Source organism: Aegilops tauschii, chromosome 7 (genome assembly GCF_002575655.3).
Source record: "Aegilops tauschii subsp. strangulata cultivar AL8/78 chromosome 7, Aet v6.0, whole genome shotgun sequence".
In the NCBI taxonomy this organism is placed as follows: Eukaryota; Viridiplantae; Streptophyta; class Magnoliopsida; order Poales; family Poaceae; genus Aegilops; species Aegilops tauschii.
The window spans coordinates 163,765,801-163,788,350 of record NC_053041.3 but is presented as its reverse complement, the minus strand read 5'-3'; the positions used below and the strand labels follow the sequence as shown (position 1 = coordinate 163,788,350).

Below are 22,550 nucleotides of genomic sequence, written 5' to 3'. Positions count from 1 at the left end.
AGGCGGGCTGCAATAGTCTGTGAAGTAGAGGGGGCTCGCCGTCGTTGCGACGAAGCATCATGGGGGGCCGCCGAAGCTGCAGGGAAGCGTGGTGCCGCCGACGTTGCGGTGTTGCAAGCTAGCCGACGGGCTGCAGCAGCCGGTGAAGCAAAGGGGGAAGCCGGAGTTGCAGCGAAGTGCGCAGGGTTGCAATGAAGCGCCGCCGGAACTGCAACGAAACGCCGTTGGAGTTGCATTGAAGCTTCGCCGACGCTGCAATGGAGCGTCGCCGGGACGCCGACGGTGCTGCGGGTGCTGCCATGGAACGGCTCCTGTCGGTGCTGCCACGGGAGCTGCCCGATCCGGCTGGAGCGATTGATTGGACGGCTCTGGGGGCAATTTATTTCTGGTTAAAATCATCCACTGGTAACATCGCCCATATAATTTGCTTGTTCAATGAAGTCAATAAAGATAGAACGACTCCGCAACACATTTCCTTGCATCGCTCGACGATCCACTCCACGATTCCTTGTGAGGCCGTGACTTGCAAAATCCGCCACCAAACACCGAGCCAACAAACCCCGAAGACGGAGAGCCCACCTGTCAGTGACCGATACTCCACGAGGGGGCCCCATCGCCCTGCTGCGCACTAACGAAGCACCCAGAAATATCACCGGGCCGGAGAAAACCAATCGAAACGACCCCCGCCGCGAGGTCAGTTCACTCGCCATTTCCTTTCCTCCCACCGCCGCACCAGCAGCGCCTCCCCGCCGGCGGCGATGCACCTCTTCTCCGGCGGCGGCGGCCGCACCGGCGCCCTCCTCCCGACCACCTCCAAGCCGAAGGCGCACCACCACCGCGCCAAGGTAGCCCCCGCCTCCACCCGCCGCCGCGGCCCCCACCCCGCCTCCGCCTCCTCCTCCTCCTCCTCCCGCCGCGTCCTCCAGCTCGCCGCCGCCTTCTTCTTCTTCCTCTTCCTGTTCGCCTTCCTCCGCCTAGGCTTCCCCTCCTCCCGCTCCGCCGCGCCGTCCCCCGCCCGCCCCCGCGCCCGCCTCACCCGCAGGCCGGCCTTCCGCCGCGACTCCGGGGCGGCGGAGGCCGCCGCGGCCGCCGTCGCCGCCAGGGCCGGCCGCGAGGCGCCCGTCGACATCACCACCAGGGACCTCTACGACCGGATCCAGTTCGAGGACGTGGACGGCGGCGCGTGGAAGCAAGGGTGGGAGGTCACCTACAAGGGCGACGAGTGGGACGCCGAGAAGCTCAAGGTCTTCGTCGCGCCCCACTCCCACAACGACCCCGGCTGGATCCACACCGTCGAGGAGTACTACGACCGCCAGTCGCGCCACATCCTCGACACCATCATCGAGTCCCTCTCCAAGGTTCGTCCAGATCTCCGTGCCCATGCGAGATGCGGTTTCATGGCCCGGGCCTGTTTTCTGACGGCGAATTTTGTCCCGTCCTGCAGGATCCCCGCAGGAAATTCATATGGGAGGAGATGTCGTACCTGGAGAGGTGGTGGCGTGACGCCCCGCGGAAGGAGCAGGAGGAGTTTGCCAAGCTCGTGCACAACGGGCAGCTCGAGATTGTCAGTGGCGGCTGGGTCATGAACGATGAGGTGACATGAGCAAATTCTCGTGGTTTATACAGGGTTTTACGAGTATTAGTATAGCATAGTTTCTGTTTCCTTGTACTATTGTTTATTTCTGTCATGGATGTTGCTATTTGGGGCTAGGCTATGCATGGAATGGACTTTCATTTCATTTTACCTAACTTGCTCGTTTGATGCTTACCAATCATTTTGGGCATATTATGTTTGATCGCTGTTGTCTATACTGGAGTGCTTGCATCTACCTGCCCACTTCATGATCTGGAAATTTACAAATTCAATGAGTATGTGTGTGAATGATGTATCCATGTCATATACTGGTCGGTCTAAGAGTACATGTTCTTGGTGCACATGGAGAGGAGATTCAGCATTTAACAGCATGGCTAAAGGATCACAAACAGCATTCGCATGTTTCATAAGTTTGCCTTCAATAGTTTAGTGCTGCTGTGACCATTTTTTGTGACAGTCAGTCATTGTTTAATAACATAAAACTTCCGAGTGCACATGGAGAGGAGATTCAACATTTAACACCATGGCTAAAGGATCACAAACAGAATTCACATATGTTTGCCTGCAATAGTTTAGTTCTGCTGTGAGCTCTTTTGTGTCAGTCAGTCATTGTTTAATAACATAAAACTTCTGAGTTGAGCATTGTGAAAACTATGTCTGTTTGTTGTCCCTTGAGAATAATAATCTAAATGGCCGTATTTAGTACTATATAAGTGGAGCATTTGATGATTAATCTGTTACTGGTATTTTGCTGATTTTTATTTATGGATAGACATTGTAGGCCTGTTACTTATTGGGCTTTGAATTTATTGAATTCTGTATGTTAGTTCAATCCTGCCTTCAGGCATGACAAGTTTACTCATCAGAACTTTGATTTTGCCACACAATCTATTTCTTTCTAAATATAAGGTACTTATAATTCCGCCATTTCTTAAATGCAGGCAAACTCCCACTATTTTGCCATCATAGAGCAGGCAAGTATACTCAAATCATATTTATATATTTTGCATTATGTTTCAGTTTTCCCTAGCGCTAAATATGCCGTGTTATGACCTTCAATTGTACCTCATGCATGAATTAAGCGTGTTCTTTTCCTACTTGTATATCTCGCCGCACATAAACAATATGAGAAAGAATGAACTGTACATATTGGGAAAACACCTCAGTAGGGACAGTCTTTTATTGAATGCGTTTTCATGCTATTTATAACCATGCTGTTTCTGCTCATGCAAAAAAATGGACTCAGATATTGCTTTCTGCTATACACTGCGACAAAATGATATTAAAACTACACTCATTAGTTTGGAAATAGACTATGAATCGTCTTCTGTTCCCTATTTACATTTGCATTAAGCTATGATAGTTTTTATTACTCTAAGTACCACATTGTTTCTTTGAACCTTCAAGTCAATCAGCTATTTCTAGCTGAATCAAGCCACATGTTATTTGCACTCAAACATGATGTTTAGAATTTATGAGAGTTGATCTAATCTTTCACCAACCTGCGATGTAGACTAAATAGCTAGTGCCGGCTATTACTATAATATGGGTTGGAATAATTATCTATTGCAATCTAATATGATGATCTTCCTAATTTTCTTTACCTCAGATGATGGAGGGGAACATGTGGCTCAATGATACCATTGGAGTTATTCCCAAGAATTCTTGGTCCATTGACCCATTTGGCTATTCATCTTCCATGGCTTATCTACTGAGGAGAATGGGTTTCCATAACATGTTGATCCAGCGAACACACTATGAGCTGAAAAAGGAGCTTGCGAGGAAACAGAATCTTGAATATTTGTGGAGGCAGAACTGGGATATCGAAGAAACGACTGACATATTTGTTCATATGATGCCCTTCTATTCTTATGACATACCACACACCTGTGGACCAGAACCAGCTATCTGCTGTCAGTTTGACTTTGCTCGAATGCGTGGTTTCAGCTATGAGTCTTGCCCATGGAGATATGATCCAGTTGAAACAGATTCAAATAATGTGCAAGAGAGAGCAACGAAACTTCTAGATCAATACAGGAAAAAGTCAACCCTGTACAGAACAAATACACTTCTCATTCCTTTGGGAGATGATTTCCGGTATGTTAATACCGAGGAAGCAGAAGCACAATTTCGCAATTATGAGAAGCTTTTTGATTACATCAATTCTAATCCCCATCTGAATGCTGAAGTCAAATTTGGAACCCTGGAGGATTACTTCTCTACACTGAGAGATGAAGCTGAAAAGATAAACTATACACGCCCTGGTGAAGTTGGTTCTGTTGAGCTGCAAGGTTTTCCAACACTTTCAGGGGACTTCTTTACATATGCTGATAGAAATCAGGATTACTGGAGTGGTTACTATGTATCAAGGCCATTCTTCAAAGCAGTTGACCGCGTTCTAGAGCAGACACTCCGTGCCTCAGAGATTCTGAGTTCATTTGTTCTTGGATACTGTCAGAAATTTCAGTGTGCAAAACTTCCCATCAGTTTCTCTCACAAACTAACAGCAGCAAGGAGGAATTTGGCACTTTTTCAGCATCATGATGGGGTAACTGGCACAGCTAAGGATCATGTCGTAGTGGACTATGGGACTCGAATGCACACTTCTTTGCAAGATTTGCAGCTATTTATGTCAAGGGCAGTCGAAGTGCTTTTGGGAGATGTCCATGATAGATCTGATCCTACAATTTTATCACATTTTGAGCCGGTGCAGGAACGATCAAAGTATGATGTTCAACCTGTGCATAGGGTTCTCAACCCTCATGAAGGGAAGACACATTCTGTTGTCTTTTTTAACCCATTAGAGCAAACAAGGGATGAGATTGTTATGATTGTGGTAAGCAATCCTGATGTATCTGTTCTCAATTCAACTGGGTCCTGTTTGAAATGTCAAATTTCCCCTGAGTGGCAGTATGTCAGTGGTGAGAAGATTTCTACTGGCCGACACCGTCTGTATTGGAGAGCTTCTCTTCCTGCACTGGGTTTGGAGACTTACTATGTGGCCGTGGGCCAGGACTGTGAAAAGGCTACTCCTGCTGTGGTAAAAGCATTCACCGCTTCCCAAGAATTTTCTTGCCCTGAACCATATCATTGTTCAAATCTTGAAGGTAAAACTGTGGAGATGAAGAATTCTTATCATACTCTTTCTTTTGATGTAAGTCATGGCCTCCTCCAGACAGTCACTCGTCACAAACATGGGGAGAAAACTGAGATAGGCGAAGAAATTGCCATGTACAGCAGTCGTGGAAGTGGGGCATACTTGTTCAAACCTATTGGGGAAGCAAGGCCAATTGTTAAGGAAGGAGGATATTTCATCCTAACTGAAGGGCCATTGGTTCAAGAAGCCCATTCCCTTCCAAAGACGGAGTGGGATAAGTCACCTCTCTCACATAGCACACGCATCTATAGTTGCGGGGACTCTATACAGGATATGCTGGTTGAGAAGGAATACCATGTTGAACTTGTCGGTCGTGTATTTGATGACAGGGAGCTAATTGTCAGATACAAGACAGATATTGACAACCAGAGAGTGTTCTATTCTGATCTGAATGGCTTTCAGATGAGTCGGAGGCAGACATATGATAAGATCCCCTTGCAGGGCAATTATTACCCAATGCCATCACTTGCCTTCTTACAGGATTCACCTGGCAACCGGTTTTCAGTACACTCCAAGCAATCATTAGGAGCAGCAAGCTTGAAAAAAGGATGGATGGAGATTATGTTGGATCGTAGGCTGGTTCGGGACGATGGCCGTGGTTTGGGGCAGGGGGTAATGGACAACCGGCCCATGAATGTAATCTTCCATCTCCTCATGGAGTCTAATGTGTCTGCTTTGCCTAAATCTCACAATTCAATTACTCTTCAGCCATCACTGCTTTCCCACCGTGTGGGGGCACACCTGAACTACCCAATGCATGCTTTTGTGAGCAAAGAACTTCATGAAAAATCCTTTAAGCTTCCTCAACAGACATTTGCTCCATTGGCTACATCTTTGCCCTGTGATATACATGTTGTCAACTTGAAGGTCCCTCAGCCTCTAAGGTTTGCTCATACCGAAGCAGTTGAGCCAAGATTTGCCATTCTGTTGCAGAGAAGGGGCTGGGATGCATCATACTGCAAAAGGGGTGGGTTACAATGTACAAGTATCGGGGAAGAGGCTGTAAATCTGTTTGACATGTTCAAAGATCTATCGGTCTTAAATGTGAAGGCAACTTCTCTGAACCTCTTGAACGATGACCCTGAAATGCTAGGGTATCTCGAGCAAATTGGCGATGTAGCTCAGGAGGGTAATGTTCTCATCTCACCAATGGAAATTCAGGCATACAAATTAGACCTACAGCCACCATCATCACCAGAAGAATAGTATGTCGAAACAGTACATTTACGCTGCTTTGCCACTAACTGGAGAAGGATCTACTTGGAGTAGTTGGTAGTTGCATCTTGATTATGCTGGAACACCTGCTCTTCCGCATGCATATGTGTTCATCTGGTTGACATACAGTGAGGGATTGAATGTGATCGTCGAAATGTTCCTCTGAGCAGCCTGAGAATTGCGGTTCAGTTATTTGACCGGCCTTTCATTTTACCTGCAAGGGTGCATATACTTCATTTTCTCCTTGGTGATTATTGCTTAGCAAATTGGAAGTTTGAGGCAGTTCGGAGCAGGTTATTGGAGTAGCTTCGATGTCTACGTGCTGTCACCTCCACTTTTATCGCAGCTTTTTGCGCTCACAGCCGTGGCATGTTATTTCGGCTAATGCTATCATGATAGGAACCTATATGAACACAAGTTTTTGTATATATCTTTTTTGCAACCGAGTTTTGTAGCGACATCACAGAACCTTGTGGACAATATCTGAGACAGTTTAGATACATGATTCTTGTTATATGACCGCTTTCACATATGCAAATTCTGCCTGTATACATTTTCTGAAGATGGCCGAAATGCGGGTTGTGTTTTAGGTTTTGTAGATCTGTTACTTCCCTGGCGTTTCTGTATGCTGGAAAACATTATCAGGGCTTTCATGTTTTTTATTGCCGAGCAGTGCCGTTGGTCAGCTTTTACAAGTTTTATTTAGTAATATATGTGTTCATCTAAAAGAACATGATTCACCTGATTGATGCATCCAAAATTACAAGTGAGTGAGCGCAATGCAAAATGGAGGCTCTGTTCGTCCGGCAACACGATGTATGCGGGCCACACTCAAACAAGCAGAACCAAGAGACAGCAGCACATATAACAGATGAAGGAAAAAAAAAGACAGAAGCACAGGCGAAGGACAGCACTGTTGGATCTTTTGCTTTCATGATCTCAGCGAGAGCATACTCAAGAACATTTGTTCAATGGCATCTCGCGAAGATAGGAACTGCTGTATCCAAACTATGTACATAAACAGTGCAAGATACATGCATATCTCAAGACCTGCAGGGGCCGTCTCAGGGCCGGAGGTATAATACAAACGGTGCCCACCTCGCAGTGGGGCTGTGGGGGTCTTCATGCTTTAGAGTCCAGGCTCTGTTTCGCAGAAATCTGAACCGTCGAACCAACTCGCAAAAGAAAACTCCATAAATTCATGTACAAACTCAGCTTTGAATTCTGGAGAAAACAAGAAAAGGCCTCCTAGAATGTGATGAAGTGACATGTTGCATATGCTCCCGCCCGCCTCGTACATGCAGGTGATTCAGGCTTCAGATGGAGCATCTTTGCCGCCTAACGCCCCCTGCACAAAATGGACAGGATGGAAATACATCAATTCCTGGGTGGCTGGATAAGAAAGGATAGCGTTATAAAGGGAATTCTGTGAAGATGCATTGCATGATGTGGGTATGGTACCATGAATTTGAAAATTCTGTGAAGATGCATTGCATGATGTGGGTATGGCACCATGAATTTGACTACTCTGATATGCTAAAGTCAGGTTTCAAGGTGTCATCGGCACATCTGGTTGGCCTACCAACCGTATCTACTCGTGTGGACTTGCAAAGAGTGAGGTGAATTAGCGTCGATCGACTTACCTACCTCGACTTGTATTGGGCTGAATTCTGCCTCCTGCCTTCCTGAGCAACCAACGTGCTCCTCACGTATGAAGTGTTCTGCTCTGCTAATGGGTTGGTGACAAATCCACCCTGAACTCCAAACTTCTGCCTCTCCCACTTATGAGAAGCTCTGCTCTCCTCGGGGTGGTTTGCTAGGTCGGAGACGGGGTACCTTGAAGTGTATCTACCGCCTTCATTTTTTCTCCAGAATTTTGGGCTCGGGATGCAGCAGTTCATGTCAGGTTCGCTGCTTGGCATCCTTCCTGAAGAGGCGGCCAGATCACGCGAGATCTCGTCCAGTGCCATTTCCAGACCGTTCACCCTTGTCTCCAACGAACGTATCCCATTCTGGGAGCTCCCCATAAATTTCTGATGAACAAAGACAAGAGAGAAATAAATATTGGATAAATTTTCAGCAAGCATGGACACAGTGTACATTTGCAAAATGATGGATAGAAATCGGCAGCAAAAGATATGATATCTGAAAAACATGCTGCTCTATACATTGGATGGTGACTGCAAATGCAGGAACAAAGTACAAAAAACTACCCCCACTGTAAACAAATGTAAGACGTTTTAGGTCACTATTGTTTACGGAGGGAGTATTAGTGGGTTATATGAAAAATAACATAAGACCGTAAGTTTCAACAGCTGCTGATTAAGACATTGTCATATAGCCACTAAATGGCATGTACCTGTCTGTCCAGGTTGTCCCCATACCATGCCACTGCTCATTTTGATGTGTCATTGGGTTAGTGCCATCAAGACACAATGAATGGATGCATGGTTCGTACCAATAATCATTGGTCAATGCCACGCACCACGACCAAATGTTGAAAACCCGGGAATGCATGAGTTCCCCCAATGTTTATGTTGTTCAGAAGTATACAATCAACTCTTCTTTTTGTACCAATGATTTTCTCATTTGCACATGTACAATTACCATCAAATGTGTCTTGAGTTTGATGTGAAATTCAAAATTCAAACTCCCATCCCATCCTCTGTTAACTGTGATGCCCTTGAACTAATGAAGAAATTTAGTGGGCTAAGATGGTGCATCTAACTACATTTACATTTATTTACTTTCATTTTCTTTATCAAGTTAAGGCCTAATTCTCGAGTTTATCCAATGCAGACACTGGAGATGTATCCGCCTAGCCCCATAGCGAAGCACTTGCACAAACCCAAATAATCAAGAGTTTCATCGGGTTCTAAAGAGATGACATAGAACATAACAAGAGAAATTTACCTGGAGAAGGTCGAGCAAGTTTGTCTGCTGATTCTCTATCTGAACAAGCTGCATCCTGATCTTGGACAGGTCTTCATCTTTGTGAACCAACTGAAGCTCCTCAGAGGAGTGGTCTGACTGAACCTCCTCCGGCCCATCATCCTCAACCTCGGTGCTTTCTTCCAAGTCACCATCGCCGTTAAACGGAACGACTCTAGACCCTGACTTGCGCCCGGCCACCTTATTGTACCCTTTCTCACCACTCTTCTGGAACAGCATCTTCCGTGCTTCAAGCCTTGCTCTAACATTGCCCTCTTTCAGAAGCTTCTCCCCGGTCACCGTCCTGATCGGGGTGGCGTCTGCTGCAGCGGTGACGTCGACCTTGTAGTCATATTTCTTGGCTTGGTCCACATCGCCGCCGCATGAAGGCGGCGAGCTCTTCTTGCTTCTGATGGAAGGGCTGGTCCTTCGGTTATTGACTGACGGCGGTGACCTGCTTGCCGACAGCATGTTCCTCTTTGTAACTGACTGGACGGAATTGGAGCCTAGGGAATCAGCCGGGTATCGACCATCACTTGCACTATCTGTTTGATTACAAAACAAAATAGTGTCAGAACTCATATACCAGGAAACCCAATTGGAGTATGCATATGTAATAGTAGTACAATGCATGTGTATATATATATATTTGTATATTTTGAATGGAACATTTTTGAATTTCCTCTTGTCATATAGTACCAGGAAAGAACAGTCCTCCTGCCTAGTGTCTCACCAAAACACACTCCACTTGTGTCTTTTTTACCAGGCAAGTTCATATTAATATACTAGTCCAAAGTCCAAACAATAGAGAACAATTTACTCAAAATTTCCAAAAGAACACTGGTGACATCACCTGCGAGAGAAGGAGATCTGGTCTGGGCCGGCGACGCGGCGGAGGAGCACACATCCTCCTCCGCGTCCGGGATCTCCTTCCACGCCTCGATCATCCGGTTCATGGACTCCCGCACAATCTTCACCTGCATTGCCAAGAAAAGCCTAGAAATGTCAACAAGGAGGAAGCAGATCCACGAACAGAAGATCTCGACGATGGTAGACGAGGGGCCGACCTTATCGAATCTCTTGGCCTCGAAGACGGCAATGCAGGAGGGTTTGTGGGCGGCAAGGTCGTCGCCGTGCTCCAGGGCCAAGAGCGCGAGCGCCTCGGCGGCGGCCTTCCTGGCAGCCCAGTCGTCCCCGCCGAGCGCGTCGCGGAGGCACGGCACCGCGGTGGCGGCGCCCTCGCTGTCGGTGGCCGCCGAGGCGGCGCCGATGAGGGAGATGAGCGCGGGCTTGGCCTTGAAGGCGGCGCTGCGGAGGAGCTTGAGGAGGCGCGGGAGGAGCGCGAGGAGGTAGTCGGCGAGGTCTGCGGTGGGGGCGGAGGCCTCGACGGCGGCGGCGGCCGCGAGCGCGGCGGCGAGCTGCGCGCACTGGTCCTGCTCGTGGAGGACGGCGTCGGCGAGCGGGCCGAGCGCCGCGGGCGCGGAGGGCGGCGCGGCGGCCCCGGCGATGGCGCGCGCGGCGTCGACGAGCGCGGCGCGCACGGAGGAGTCCGGGTCGCGCACCCGGCGCAGCGCGGCGGCGACGAGCCTGGGCACGAGCGGCGCCACGGCGTCGCGCGGGTGCGCAGCGACGAGGAGCGCCAGCAGGCGCAGCGAATGGCGCCGCAGCGGCGCCTTGTCCGTGGCCCGCGTGTCGGAGACGGCGGCGAGGAAGACGGGGAGCTCGTCGGCGTCCAGCCCGCGCGCGATCGCGTCCAGCTCGTTGGCGGCCATGGCCTCCGTGTCCCGGTCGGACAGGCGGTGCAGGCAGCGGTTCACCCGCTGCTTCATTGGCTCGCCCCCCGTCCTCGGCGCCGGCCCCATGGCTCGCGGTCGCGGCCTCACCTGCCTACTGTGGCCGAGCTTCGCGTCCGCGCCTCGCAAGGAGGAGGGAGGAGGAGGAGGAGCGGCGGGTGGGAGGGAGCCGAGCCGGTGGACTCGGCGGAGACGGGGGGACGGAGGGTGGTGGCGGCGAGGGGTTGGGTTGGGAGGGGAGGTGGCGTCGCGGGTACTAATAGCGAGGAGGTGGCGGGTGAGAAAAAGGGTGGAGAGATCTTGGTGTGGACTGCGCATTCATTTATGTCTTCTTTGGGCTTTTTTTCTTTCATTTCTTTTTTGATTTGAAAAAAAATGGTGATGTTTTTTTATTTGTATCTTTGCATCTTGCGGTGCTAGGTGGTGTTTTCTTGGCTCTAGATGGATCATCCAACCTTTGGTTGGTGTCTCTGGTGCTGCCAACAAGTGATGAGTTTTTGTTCATAGGAGACCACTTATTTCGTTACAAGTTGCTATTCTTAGAAGAAGAAAAAACTAGTAGCATATTTCTCTTAACTCAGACAAACAAGTGTAGTAACATATGGGCTATCTGAGGAAATACCAAGGTGGCGTAATTGTAGAACATATCGACGAACTGAAGCAATGTCGTAAAATGAGGGCGCCCCTGGTGTCTTTCTCCCCGCACGGCCTTCAAGTTACCATGATCAACTGATAGCTGGTGTATTCCTACCCGCTTTCCTTCGAGTCTTCATGATTCACCCCTCCCGCCACTTTCCCCACAATCTTTTCCGGTGATTTTCACCTTGCTTTTCCCTCAACACTCTACCTCTAGGCAGCTGCTTGCTCTCTCATCTTATATGTGTGCACATGTCTTGTTGAAGGCTTTTGTATCCCCCCCCCCCCCCCCCCCCCCCCAAAAAAAATAATTGTTTTTACCTTTGTAGTTTGGCCTCTCTTCTTACAAGTATTGTTTGACTCATTTGGTTCCCTTCATCTTCCTGAATCCGCCACTGCCCTTGGGCGGCTTAGATTGTGTGGCAATTTATTGTTGTTGCTGTGACCTAGAGTCACCGCCGACGTCGTCCAGTGCCTCGGAGGAAGATAGGAGATAGATTGGGATGCATGAGTAGTTTCTTTCGTGCGTGTCGCAACAATGGTGTGTCGCTTTTCTGCGCCGTTTAAGCATGTTGTCACATTATTTTCTCTGGTATATTTGGATTTTGTTTTTTGTGTTGCATCTTCAAAATTCCACCCGCGCAGCAACGAACTGCGAGGCTTGCAACATCCTTAATATTCATCCGTCTGTCTGATCACCGTTCGCGGCACCTTAATATTCATCCGACCACCCGTCAACAGTCTGTTAAATTAACTTTGCTAGTTACTACTCACAGCTTGGGAAGAGTGGCAGAAGAACACAATAGTACAGCAGCGAGCAGTAAAATATTTCACCGCCCATGGTGTGGTAATCCTATAGCATTTGTATTGACCCCATGTAGATGACGCCGGTGACGTAACCACGGCGCATCGAGATCCAGGAGCATGTGACGATCAATTCCTATCTTTATCCACAACCCACAGTATAGTAGCAGTAATAAAACAATCTTGTCGCCGCTGCCGCCTTCTGATCAGCCAATCTGTGATCTGTCAACCAGCACCGTAATCTTAGAGCATCTCCAGCCACGCCTCAACAAGACCCCTCAGATGTTTTTTAGGTTGCTGGCGCTGAAAAATCGGCCCAGTCGCGCCTTCAAGGGCCCATTTTTCGCCGGCTCAAGCCGAAATTAGCGCCGGCGGACCCAACCCGAACCCGGCGCGCTGGGGCGCCGGGTGAATCGTTTTTGGCGCGAAAGATCCGCGGGCCCTCCTTGTCAGCGACTCGTCTCTCTTCTCGCCGCTTCGTCGTCCTCATCGCCTCGTTTCCCGCGGCGAATCAATGCCAAAGCTGCCGCGTCAGTCAGCCTCCTCCATTGATGCCTCACGGGCGGCGCAGTGAAGACCGGACGACGCGCGTCCCTCGCCCGCCACGCGTACCACGGCGGCCCCGCCTATATAAGCCGACCCCAGCGCGCCGGTGACACACAGACTCTCCACCGCCGACGCGCCGTTTCTCCCCCATTCCTCCATCTCCTCTCACCGTCTCCAGTTCACTATGGCCGAGCGCTTCCCAGGTGACGGCGCGGCGGCGAACGGCTTCGGCCGCCGCCACCTTCATGAGGACGAAGCTCGGCTCCTCTACGAGGCCGAGTACCCGGTCCCGTCGGACATGCGGGTGCCCGGGTCGTGGAGGATCAGCGCCGGCGGGGTCCCGGTGCCACCACCACCCACCGGGGCGGCGCGGCGTGCGGAGATCGCGCGTAGCTGCGCCTCTCTGCCGCGGGCGGCGAGGGAAGGTCCACGGTATGTCCCCGACAACCCGCTGTGGGAGCCGTACTTCCGCCGCCGCCACGCCGAGCAGCTCGAGGCCACCAACGGCGTCGTGCCCTTCGGAAGGCTCAACTCCGAAGGCCGGCGCCAATGGCGGGGCGTGCCCGGCCGCACGCTGGAGGCCGTCCTCGAGTACATCGAGGGCGGCAACACGCCGAGGCTGGAGTACCCCGCTCCGCCGTCCTTCTCTCGCCGGCGTGGGAGCTCGTGGACGCCGAGGCGCATGGACCCGGGGACGTCCTCCTCCTCATCCGGCCGGTCGTCCGGCTCTCCCTGCCTCTGCCCCGTCAAGCCGGAGCCCAGGACACGCCTGTCAGCGCGCGCACCCACCGCTCCGGCGTCCGCATCGACGACTCCACCCCCGCCTCTGGCCGCCTCGTCCTCGTCAGGCCCAAGCCGGAGCTCGGCCTCCCCGCGGAGTACGAGGAGATAGCTCGGCGCGGCTTCTCCGACGAGGACGCCCGACAGTGGGCGCGGGACGACTACCTCCGCGACGAGATGGTCCGGCAGCGCCGTGCCCTGGAAGAGATAGCCGCCCGCAAGCGTGGGCGCGAGGACGAGCACGGCGTGGTGATCCTCGACAGCGACGACGATGAGGACGCCCCCGGACCGTCCAACCCGCCGCGCCAACCTGGGGAGGGTTGCAGCAGGGACGGCGGCCGCGCAGGAGGCGACGACGACGGCGGCGACTACACGCGGTTCTACAGCCTCCTCGCCATGTAGAGCTGCAAGGGCGGCGGGCGGCGAGGGAGACGACTAGCCTAGTAGCGTTTTTTTTTTGTAAAATATTTTAAATATGTATGAACTCGCCGAAGTTTGGTTGAATTTGCACCGTGTTTGTGCCGGAATATAATTTTTTTAAAATATGGGCGCCGCGACTGGGGGGCATCACGGCTGGACATGCTCTTATCTTGACACGAGACCAAATGAAAAATGCACGCATCGGCCAATGGGAGAGCAGCGAGTCCTCCGAATCTCACAGTGCCACACCACAGTGTCAATTCAGCCAGGGTGAAGTGAACCCATCCCCATGTGTGCTGGGCAGATGCGCACATGAGCCGCCATGTGACCGCCTCTCGGGCCGATCCATCGATCTGTAATCTGTAATCTGCATCTGTTTGTTTGTTTACTACTCCTGCCCGGTGGCCTGGCTGCTCTGGCTGGTGGATTTTTGTTGCTTCCACCAGAAAAAACGAACTACCGCTGCGAAACCCAGCGAAAAACTGCGTGGGTGACATGTCGATCTGCATCACCATCGATCGGTCGCCGGTGAGTCTTCTCTCGGCTCTGCACAGATGGATTTTTGTAATGGGGTTCTGCAAGCACAAGAATTGTTTAACGAGTTCGCTTTGGAAATGTTTTTAGTACGGTGTGCTGTCAGTGCCCGGGCACAGTGCAATACCAGCTGCTCCTGCTCCCACAACAATTTTCTTTTATCTCCAGTTGTGTGTCATGTCGACGTCCCGGAGAGCTTCCAAGCCACGGGCACCACTTATATTTTTCTGCATTATGACGCGGTAATTTTACAGGGACCGAGGAGTAGGCCACATGACTGATAAATAAAAGATCTATATTGCTAACAGTTTGCCGTACAGAGCAGGCGGGGGATTAGACCAGTGGTTTGGAGGGACGCATGTGTTGCTTAAACTAATAAGGTAATCATCAGAAATCAGGCCGGCGACTTCATGATGCCTACTTTGTAGCTATAGCTAGAGACTAGAGAGAGCAGCATCGTCGAAAAATCCCGTGGGCCTGGCGGGAAACAAAAGATATGGGAAGAATACGCGGGAAATGACAACTACTTTGGAGCTACAGCATCCCCTACCAGATGATGATTGATCTAGACATCGCAACACGCACGAGAATAATGGTAGGAGTAGCTCTTGCAACACATTTGTTATGCTACTAGTAGTGAGTAGTAGTATTCTCCGAGAATCATGTCTGGTCGTTAGCACTTAGCGCTAGGGTTAGGGTTAATTGGCAATGACAATTTGCATGCCTTAGCTACGACATCCTACGACACGGAGAGATGGAGATGCGGCTATCTTACCATGTTCGATCTAGACTGGACCGTAAAGCCACTGCATCACATCTCAAATAGTTCAAGCTAGAAAAAAAAAGTGTGTGCTTAAACATCAAAGCTGCATTGGAGTCTTGACGGTGCCATTTTGCAGCTTTATCTATGTGTTTGCCTTAGACGTTGTCACGTCACTGTATTTTGGTACTGCCTCTTCTTTTAATAATGTAGGAACTGGGTTGGAAAGGGGCTAAATATCCACATACAAAACATTCTTTTTTCGTTTATTGAGAATAGACAGGAAATGAAATAGGTGGGGTGAGGTCTTATCAGATAATGAATTAGGGAAGATGGGCGATGTTGACCAGAAAATAGGTGCAAAATACGTTTCGGCGAGAACGATTTGGCACCTCAACACCTGCTACGTGAAGCTACGATCCAGTTCCAACGCAGTCCGAGTCACGCTGTTTTTCAATTTCAATAACGCAATGCTGTCTCAAATCAAATTTATTAGTCCAGCTGTTCTTTTGCCGACAGGTTTAGCTAGCGCCACTCCGGATACCTAAACGGAACTATATATGCAATGCACTCAATTCAATGCTACTATCTCCATCCCATAATATAAGACGTTTTTTAAGCTATGTTAGCTTATAAAAACATCTTATATTGTGGTACGGTGAGAGTACATGCCTAGCTAGTTTTTTTTCTTCAAAAAGACACATATCTATTATAAAAAAATGCCGAAAGTTCAAATCACCCCCAAACATAATTAAAATCACACTGAGGTCTCTAGACCAGTATACGGCCACTACCACTGTATGAACAACCCGCCAACGCGTTGTTGTCGTAGCTCCCATGACGGATCCGTATCGACCTTGTCGATGCCAACCGGGTAGTCTTCATGCATGTGCACGTAGGGACCAGCATAGTCGTCGTCGTTGAACCCTCAAATTGATCTGAAGTGCCTCATACAAGATCTCGTCATCGCGCACGTATGACGAATAACCCTAACCACACCATCCTAAGAAGATGGAAGGAATCCACACTGGAGCACCGTCACTTTCGGCCCGACGAACGAATTCGAGGAGGATCGAAGCTTGGAAGACCAACTCAAGGTTGAAGTGCTGCCATCAACCCGACCGCTTCATCAAATGCCATGGAAGTAGACAAAGAACACCAGAAGTAACAAAGTTTACATCCAGGTTTATAGACCATCTAGTGATGATTACAAACACTGAAGCGAGTCGACGGTATGCTGCTGTCATCGCCCTTCCCTCACCGGAGCAGCAGGGCAAACCTTATTGTAGTAGATAGTCAGAAAGTAGTTATGTTAAGGCTCCACGAACCAATGCACTAGAAGAACAACAATCATTTTAAAGAGAAGCGTAGATTGAAGGATCCAACTAGACACACAAACATGAGCGGAGACCGGATCCAAGAGGATCCAACTCGCTAGCCACGCGGCGTCACGGCACGTGAAAGTGAAAAGCCCCGCGCGGCATCTGCCGCCGCAGAGTCGAGTCCATGGCCGTGACACGACGAGGCATGCCCGAGCGGCGCGAGTGCAGCGGCCCCGGCCGTACGTGCGCCTGCGTCGCGCGATCTCCGTGGCCCGTGCTGCGCGCCTGAGCCGAGTCGTGCGCCTGCTGCACTTGGATCTCCGCCTGGTGTACAGCGGATCGAAACGTGCGTGGCGGCGAGGGCAGAGGCTTGACCGCATTATCAGGACGCATGCACCATGATTTTCTTGGCTCCGTGCGAGGCTCTCGTTTCATTCGTAGTACTACGTCGTACAGTACTTCTGTCTACTCCACAATGCCCTGCAGGCGGATTCGCGTCTTGTTGGTTTCACATGCGTGTGTGAGTTTGCCGTGGATGGATCATGGATGGTACTGGTAGCTAGGGCTGCAAGAAAAGCTCGAGGCTCGTGAGCCGCTCGAGATCGAATAGTTTTTTGACTCGACTCGAGATCGACTTGAAAAGAAACGGGCTGAGTTTGAACACTTTATGTAGCTCGACCAAGAAACGAGCCGATCTTGAGCCAATGTTGGCTCGCTCGATTTTAGCTTGATAGCTCGAAGAATATCATTATGTGTTAAATGATCATGCCATATATGAAATGAAAATAAGATAATTTATTACCATATATGTTGTCCATAATTTTTCTCCATTTTATTTAGCAACGAACATGGAAACTTAATTAAGTGCAGAGAAGATTTAGGCCTAATTATGACACGTGGTCGACTATGTGTTAAATATACTATACTTTTGGCAAAGATTCCCAACATATTCACCTTAATTTTTTTTTCATCCATAGATTTATAATTTTTACCATCTCATTTAGCTCGAAACTAGCTCGAGATCGACTCGAGATTGTTACAAGCTGAGCACGAGTCATGTTCTACAGCTCGATCATGAGCTTCACTCAGTTTGAGCTCGCTTGAATTTTCATATGAGTTGAGCTGAGCCAAATCCAACTCGCTCGAGCTCGACTCGTTTGCAGCCCTACTGGTAGCTCAGACTCGAAGAGTCAGTCTTAGACACTTTTGTCGTGAACAGCAACCTGTTGGGTGGTCATGGCAGCTGGACTGACATTGATTCGTCTTTGTCTCCGTGAAGTCGCAACCAAGCAAGAAAGGGCTCCCTGCCTTGCCTGCCGGGCAACCGACGAGTGCTCGCCATCTCGTGGCAAATTTGACAAATTCGACCTATAAACGAAATCAAATCATAGAATAAACTGTCCGTGAAACTATTTCACGCGGCTGACCCGTGGCGCCTAGCTCTCAGGCGCTGCACACTGACTTAGTAATTTTCGGATCACACGGATGCGACGCTGGCCGTGTAGCGCCTATCTGTGAGGCGTTGCACAGTGTAGTGTGGCGCCTTCGTGTCGGGCGTCACACAAAAAGGCCAGCCGCATGAAATAGTTTCACGGACAGTTCATTTTGTGATTTGATTTCGTCCATAGGTCAAATTTGCCCCATCTCGTCGAAAACTGAGTGCTTGCCACAGCTAGCTAGGTACTTCCTCCGTTTCTAAATATAAATCTTTTTAAAGATTTTGATATGAACCAAATACGGAGCAAAATGTGTAAATCTACACTTAAAAAAATATGTCTATGTATATTCATATGACATATATTTAGTAATGAAGGAAGCACGTACGTATACACATAGCGGCATGGCAGGCATGCCCAGACGCACGCGGCAAGTCCATCGCCAAGCCCGACCAGCGGCCACGGTACGTAGGTGAACACTTTTGGTGAAGGAAAAGCCCTGAAAGCAAAGGAAGAAAAACGCAGGCAAGCACCGCGCCTGCACGGCACGAGACTTGAACAGTGCGCGGAGGACAGGAAGGAAGAGTGGAGGTAGGCCGCGTGCTGGAGATCCAAGGGCGGAGGGACGAGCTGCCCTGGTGCCGAGCACCAACGACAAGTGGCGGCTGGTGCATGCCACCGTGCAAACCTTGTCTCCCTCCTTCCGTGCCACTCGTACGTGAGTATGTATTTTGTACTGCATGTATATTGGAGTTGTGGCCCATCTTTTAGTCTTGTATAGTTGTGGTAGAGGCCTTTCCTTATATTATATATATGCGTGCACCAGCACCCCACTCAATCATCGTATTGCAAATTATCTGTCTACATGGTATCAACCTCTCCGGTCTAACCGTAGGGTCAGCCGCCGCCGCCGCCGCCGCACCCCATCCTTGCTTCCGCACCCTGCGCGCCGTGCCGCTTCTCCGCTCGTCACGCCGCGACCGCGTTGACCATTGGCTAGCTAGCTTTCCATCGCTAGCTAGTTTTCCATCGTGTGCCGCCGCTCTTGCTTTTCCATCGCGTCGCCGCCTCGCTCGCAAGCCGCGCTGCCTTGCGTCCGCAGCAGCCGTCGCTAGCTAGCTAGCCAGCCGCAGCGCTTTTTTAACCCGCGCACCGCCCCATCACTCTTCCACCCGCGCCGCTGCCTTCTTCTGTCGTCGCGTGCATCTGCAGCTTTCCTCAGCCGCCGCGCCTTCTTGCTGCAGCCGCTACCACCTCCTCACAAAACCGCCGCGCAGCGCCTCCCCGCGAGCGCGCCGCCGCCGCCGCGCCGCGTCCTCGCGCGCGCCGCCGCCTCCGCCGCCCCCTTCCTCTTCCCGCCGCTTCTGACGCCTTCCATGGACTCTCCGAGCTACTTCACCATCTGCGGTGGAACCGCTCTACCGGCCACGCCGATCCAGTCACGTCCTCCCGCACCCGCCGGGTGTTACCCGCTGTCGCCACCAGCGCCTCCCCCGCAGCACCCGCACGGGGGAGGGGGCCGACGGAACCGGCGTGGCGGCGGTCGCCGCCGCCTGCAGCAGCAGTGGGCCCAGGACGCCGGGGGGGCGCCGCACTATCAGCAGGCTTTCACCGCTGGCCACCTGGCGTTCCTCGGCGCGCCCTTCCAGCCGACTAGCGCCGGCTACGACGCCCTCCTTGCACCGCCGCCCCTCGCTGGTTATGGCCCGCCCGTCCTGGCGCCGTCCTACGGGGGCCTTCCGCCGCCGCCGGTACCTGTGCCATGGGACCCACCCTCCTCGCCGCCCAGCACTCCGCGCCGTCGCCGAGTAGTTTTGTCGTTGGAGGCGACTGGTACATGGACTCAGGTGCTACTGCGCACATGGCAGCTCATCCCGGTAACCTAACCTCCTCCACTCCCGTTGACACACCCACACGTATCACTGTCGGCAACGGCTCCTCCTTACCTATTACTCATATCGGTAGCACTAGCTTTCCCTCCACTTCCACACCCATTATTATGTCTAATGTCCTTGTTTCACCTGATTTAGTCACGAACCTAGTTTCCGTTCGTCGTCTTACTCGTGAGAACCCACTTACTGTTGAATTTGACGGTGTTGGCTTTTCTGTGAAAGACGCCCGTACCCGGATGGTCCTTCACCGATGCGACAGTCTCGATGAGCTCTACCCCGTGCACGCCGGCGCCTCCACCTCCACACCCGTCGCCCTTGCCGCCGGCGTTGACCTTTGGCACGCTCGCTTGGGTCACTCCAACCACACCGTCTTACGTCAAATTCTTAGGAGTTTCTCTTTCTCATGTGATAAGCTCGACGAGCACTCTTGTGAGGCTTGTCGCTTAGGCTTCTTCCCTTTAGTGCGTCTTCTTCAGTCTCCACTTTTCTGTTTCAATTACTTCATAGTGATGTTTGGACATCTCCCGTTGCGAGTAACACGGGCTATCTTTACTACTTGGTGATTTTAGATGATTACTCTCATTATGTGTGGACTTTTCCCCTTCGTCGTAAATCCGATGCTTTAGCCACACTCACCGCCTTTTATTCCTATGTCACCACCCAGTTCGGTCGCCCCATACTCGCACTCCAAACTGATAACGGAAAAGAGTTTGACAACGTCGCCTTTCGCACACTTCTCGCCTCTCACGGCACCACCTTCCGTCTGACTTGCCCCTACACTTCCCAGCAAAACGGTCGCGCCGAGCGCATTCTCCGCACTCTTAATGACTGCGTTCGCACGTTACTCTTTCACTCTAACGTGCCCGCTCGGTTTTGGCCCGATGCCCTCGCTACCGCCACTCTCTTAGTTAACATTCGTCTGTGTCGTCCTCGGTGGAACTACGCTCCTCACCACCTTCTCTTCGGCACACCACCGTCCTATGATGGTCTCCGCATCTTCGGGTGTCTCTGTTATCCTAGCACCGCGTCCACCACGCCACACAAGCTCGCACCACGATCCGTCCCATGCATCTTCCTTGGCTACCCTCCTAACACCAAAGGTTACCCGTGCTATGATCCTGTCACTCATCGTGTGTACACCTCGAGGCATGTGTACTTTGTCGAGACAGTGTTTCCTTTTTTTCAGGTTCCTCCGGCTTCGGCCCCATCGGCGCCGGCCCCCGCACCCCCTTCGTGGAGCGATGCGCGGCGGCAGCCCCCGGCGCCCCCCCGGCATGGCGCCCTTTGCCGCCACCACCTGGCTTCGCAACTCCCTCCCCCGAGGTCGAGTCCGAGCGGGCCCCCGGGTCCCCGTCTCCCTCATACGAGGTTGAGCCCGGCACCCCGCCCGCCCACCCTGCGACAGGCTCGACGTCACCCTCGCCCGTCGCCTCTTCCACCGCCGGCTCGGCCGACGCTGCTACCGCCGCGGTCCCCGTCGCCGCCGCGGCACCCGCCGGCCCTGCTGCCCGCCACTTGGCGTGACTACCCGTGCCCGAGCAGGAGTGCTTCGGCCCAGCACGCGCTACTCCGCCGACGAGTATGCGTGTGCCGCTTCGACGTCGACGCCATCACCTGTCCCCACCTCCGCTCGCGCTGCCCTTCGGGATCCCCACTGGCTAGCTGCGATGCAGGAGGAGTTCGACGCCTTACAACGCAACCGCACGTGGCATCTTGTTCCGCGACCCCCTCGTGCCAACATCATCTCTGGCAAGTGGGTGTTTTGCCACAAGACTCGCCCGGACGGTTCTCTCGAGCGCTACAAGGCTCAGTGGGTGGTTCGTGGTTTTCGGCAGCGCGCGGGCGTGGACTTCACCGACACCTTCGCCCCGGTTGTGAAACCGGGCACGATTCACGCCGTGCTTCAGCTGGCGGTCTTGCGCGCCTGGCCTGTGCACCAGTTGGATGTCTCCAACGCCTTCTTGCACGGCCATCTCACCGAGCAGGTGTTCTGTGAGTAGCCCACTGGTTTCGTCGACGCCGAGCACCCCGACTTCGTGTGCTTGCTCTCCCGTTCTCTTTACGGGTTGAAGCAGGCGCCTCGGGCTTGGTACCAGCGTATCGCAGCCTTCCTGCAGTCTCTCGGATTTCGGTCCACTCGCTCCGATGCTTCACTCTTCGTGTATCATCAGGGAGTTGACACTGCATATCTGCTGCTCTACGTCGACGACATCATCCTCACGGCGTCCGCCCCCGCCCTCCTTCAGCGGCTGACTGCTCGTCTTCGTGACGAGTTCGCCCTCAAGGACTTGGGGCCCCTGCACTACTTCCTCGGCATCGAGGTGGTCCGACGGACTGACGGCTTCTTTCTGCATCAGCAGAAGTACGCCCACGAGCTCCTGGAGCGTGCCGGTATGCTTAATTGCAAGCCGGCGCCCACCCCCGTCGACACGAAGGCGAAGGTCTCTGCTCTCGAGGGGTCTCTTGCGTCCGATGGAGCATTTTATCGCTCTATTATCGGTGCTTTACAGTACCTGATGCTGACTCGTCCCGACCTGCAGTAGTACGCTGTCCAGCAGGTGTGCCGCCATATGCACGCCCCGCGTGACTCTCACTGGACTCTGGTGAAGCGTATTCTCCGTTACATACGCGACACCATGTCTTTGGGACTCACCCTGACGGCCTCCGCCTCCACCGACCTCGTGGCCTACTCGGATGCCGACTGGGCTGGCTGCCCCGACACGCGATGCT

General features: G+C 52.0%; 2 protein-coding genes across 3 annotated transcripts; one reads left to right on the top strand and one right to left on the bottom strand.

The window, feature by feature from the left end:
- The first annotated feature begins 663 nt into the window (after nt 1-663).
- On the top strand, nt 664-6,496 carry LOC109783252 (alpha-mannosidase 2). The gene is made up of 4 exons (XM_020341851.4): nt 664-1,358; nt 1,445-1,594; nt 2,536-2,568; nt 3,204-6,496. The coding sequence occupies exons 1-4, from the start codon at nt 759-761 to the stop codon at nt 5,955-5,957; spliced, it is 3,537 nt and encodes a 1,178-aa protein (XP_020197440.1). The 5' UTR covers nt 664-758; the 3' UTR covers nt 5,958-6,496.
- Nucleotides 6,497-6,865: 369 nt separating this feature from the next.
- Nucleotides 6,866-10,759, bottom strand: LOC109783250 (TORTIFOLIA1-like protein 3). Of its 2 annotated transcripts, none has more exons than XM_020341850.3 (5): nt 9,965-10,759; nt 9,751-9,874; nt 8,880-9,442; nt 7,610-7,999; nt 6,866-7,314 (listed from the first exon to the last, which is right to left on the bottom strand). In XM_020341850.3, the coding sequence occupies exons 1-4, from the start codon at nt 10,757-10,759 to the stop codon at nt 7,610-7,612; spliced, it is 1,872 nt and encodes a 623-aa protein (XP_020197439.1). In that variant the 3' UTR covers nt 6,866-7,314. The 2 variants fall into 2 exon arrangements, with proteins under 2 accessions (XP_020197439.1, XP_020197438.1); XM_020341849.3 differs by having other exon boundaries at nt 7,614-7,999.
- Nucleotides 10,760-22,550: the final 11,791 nt, after the last annotated feature.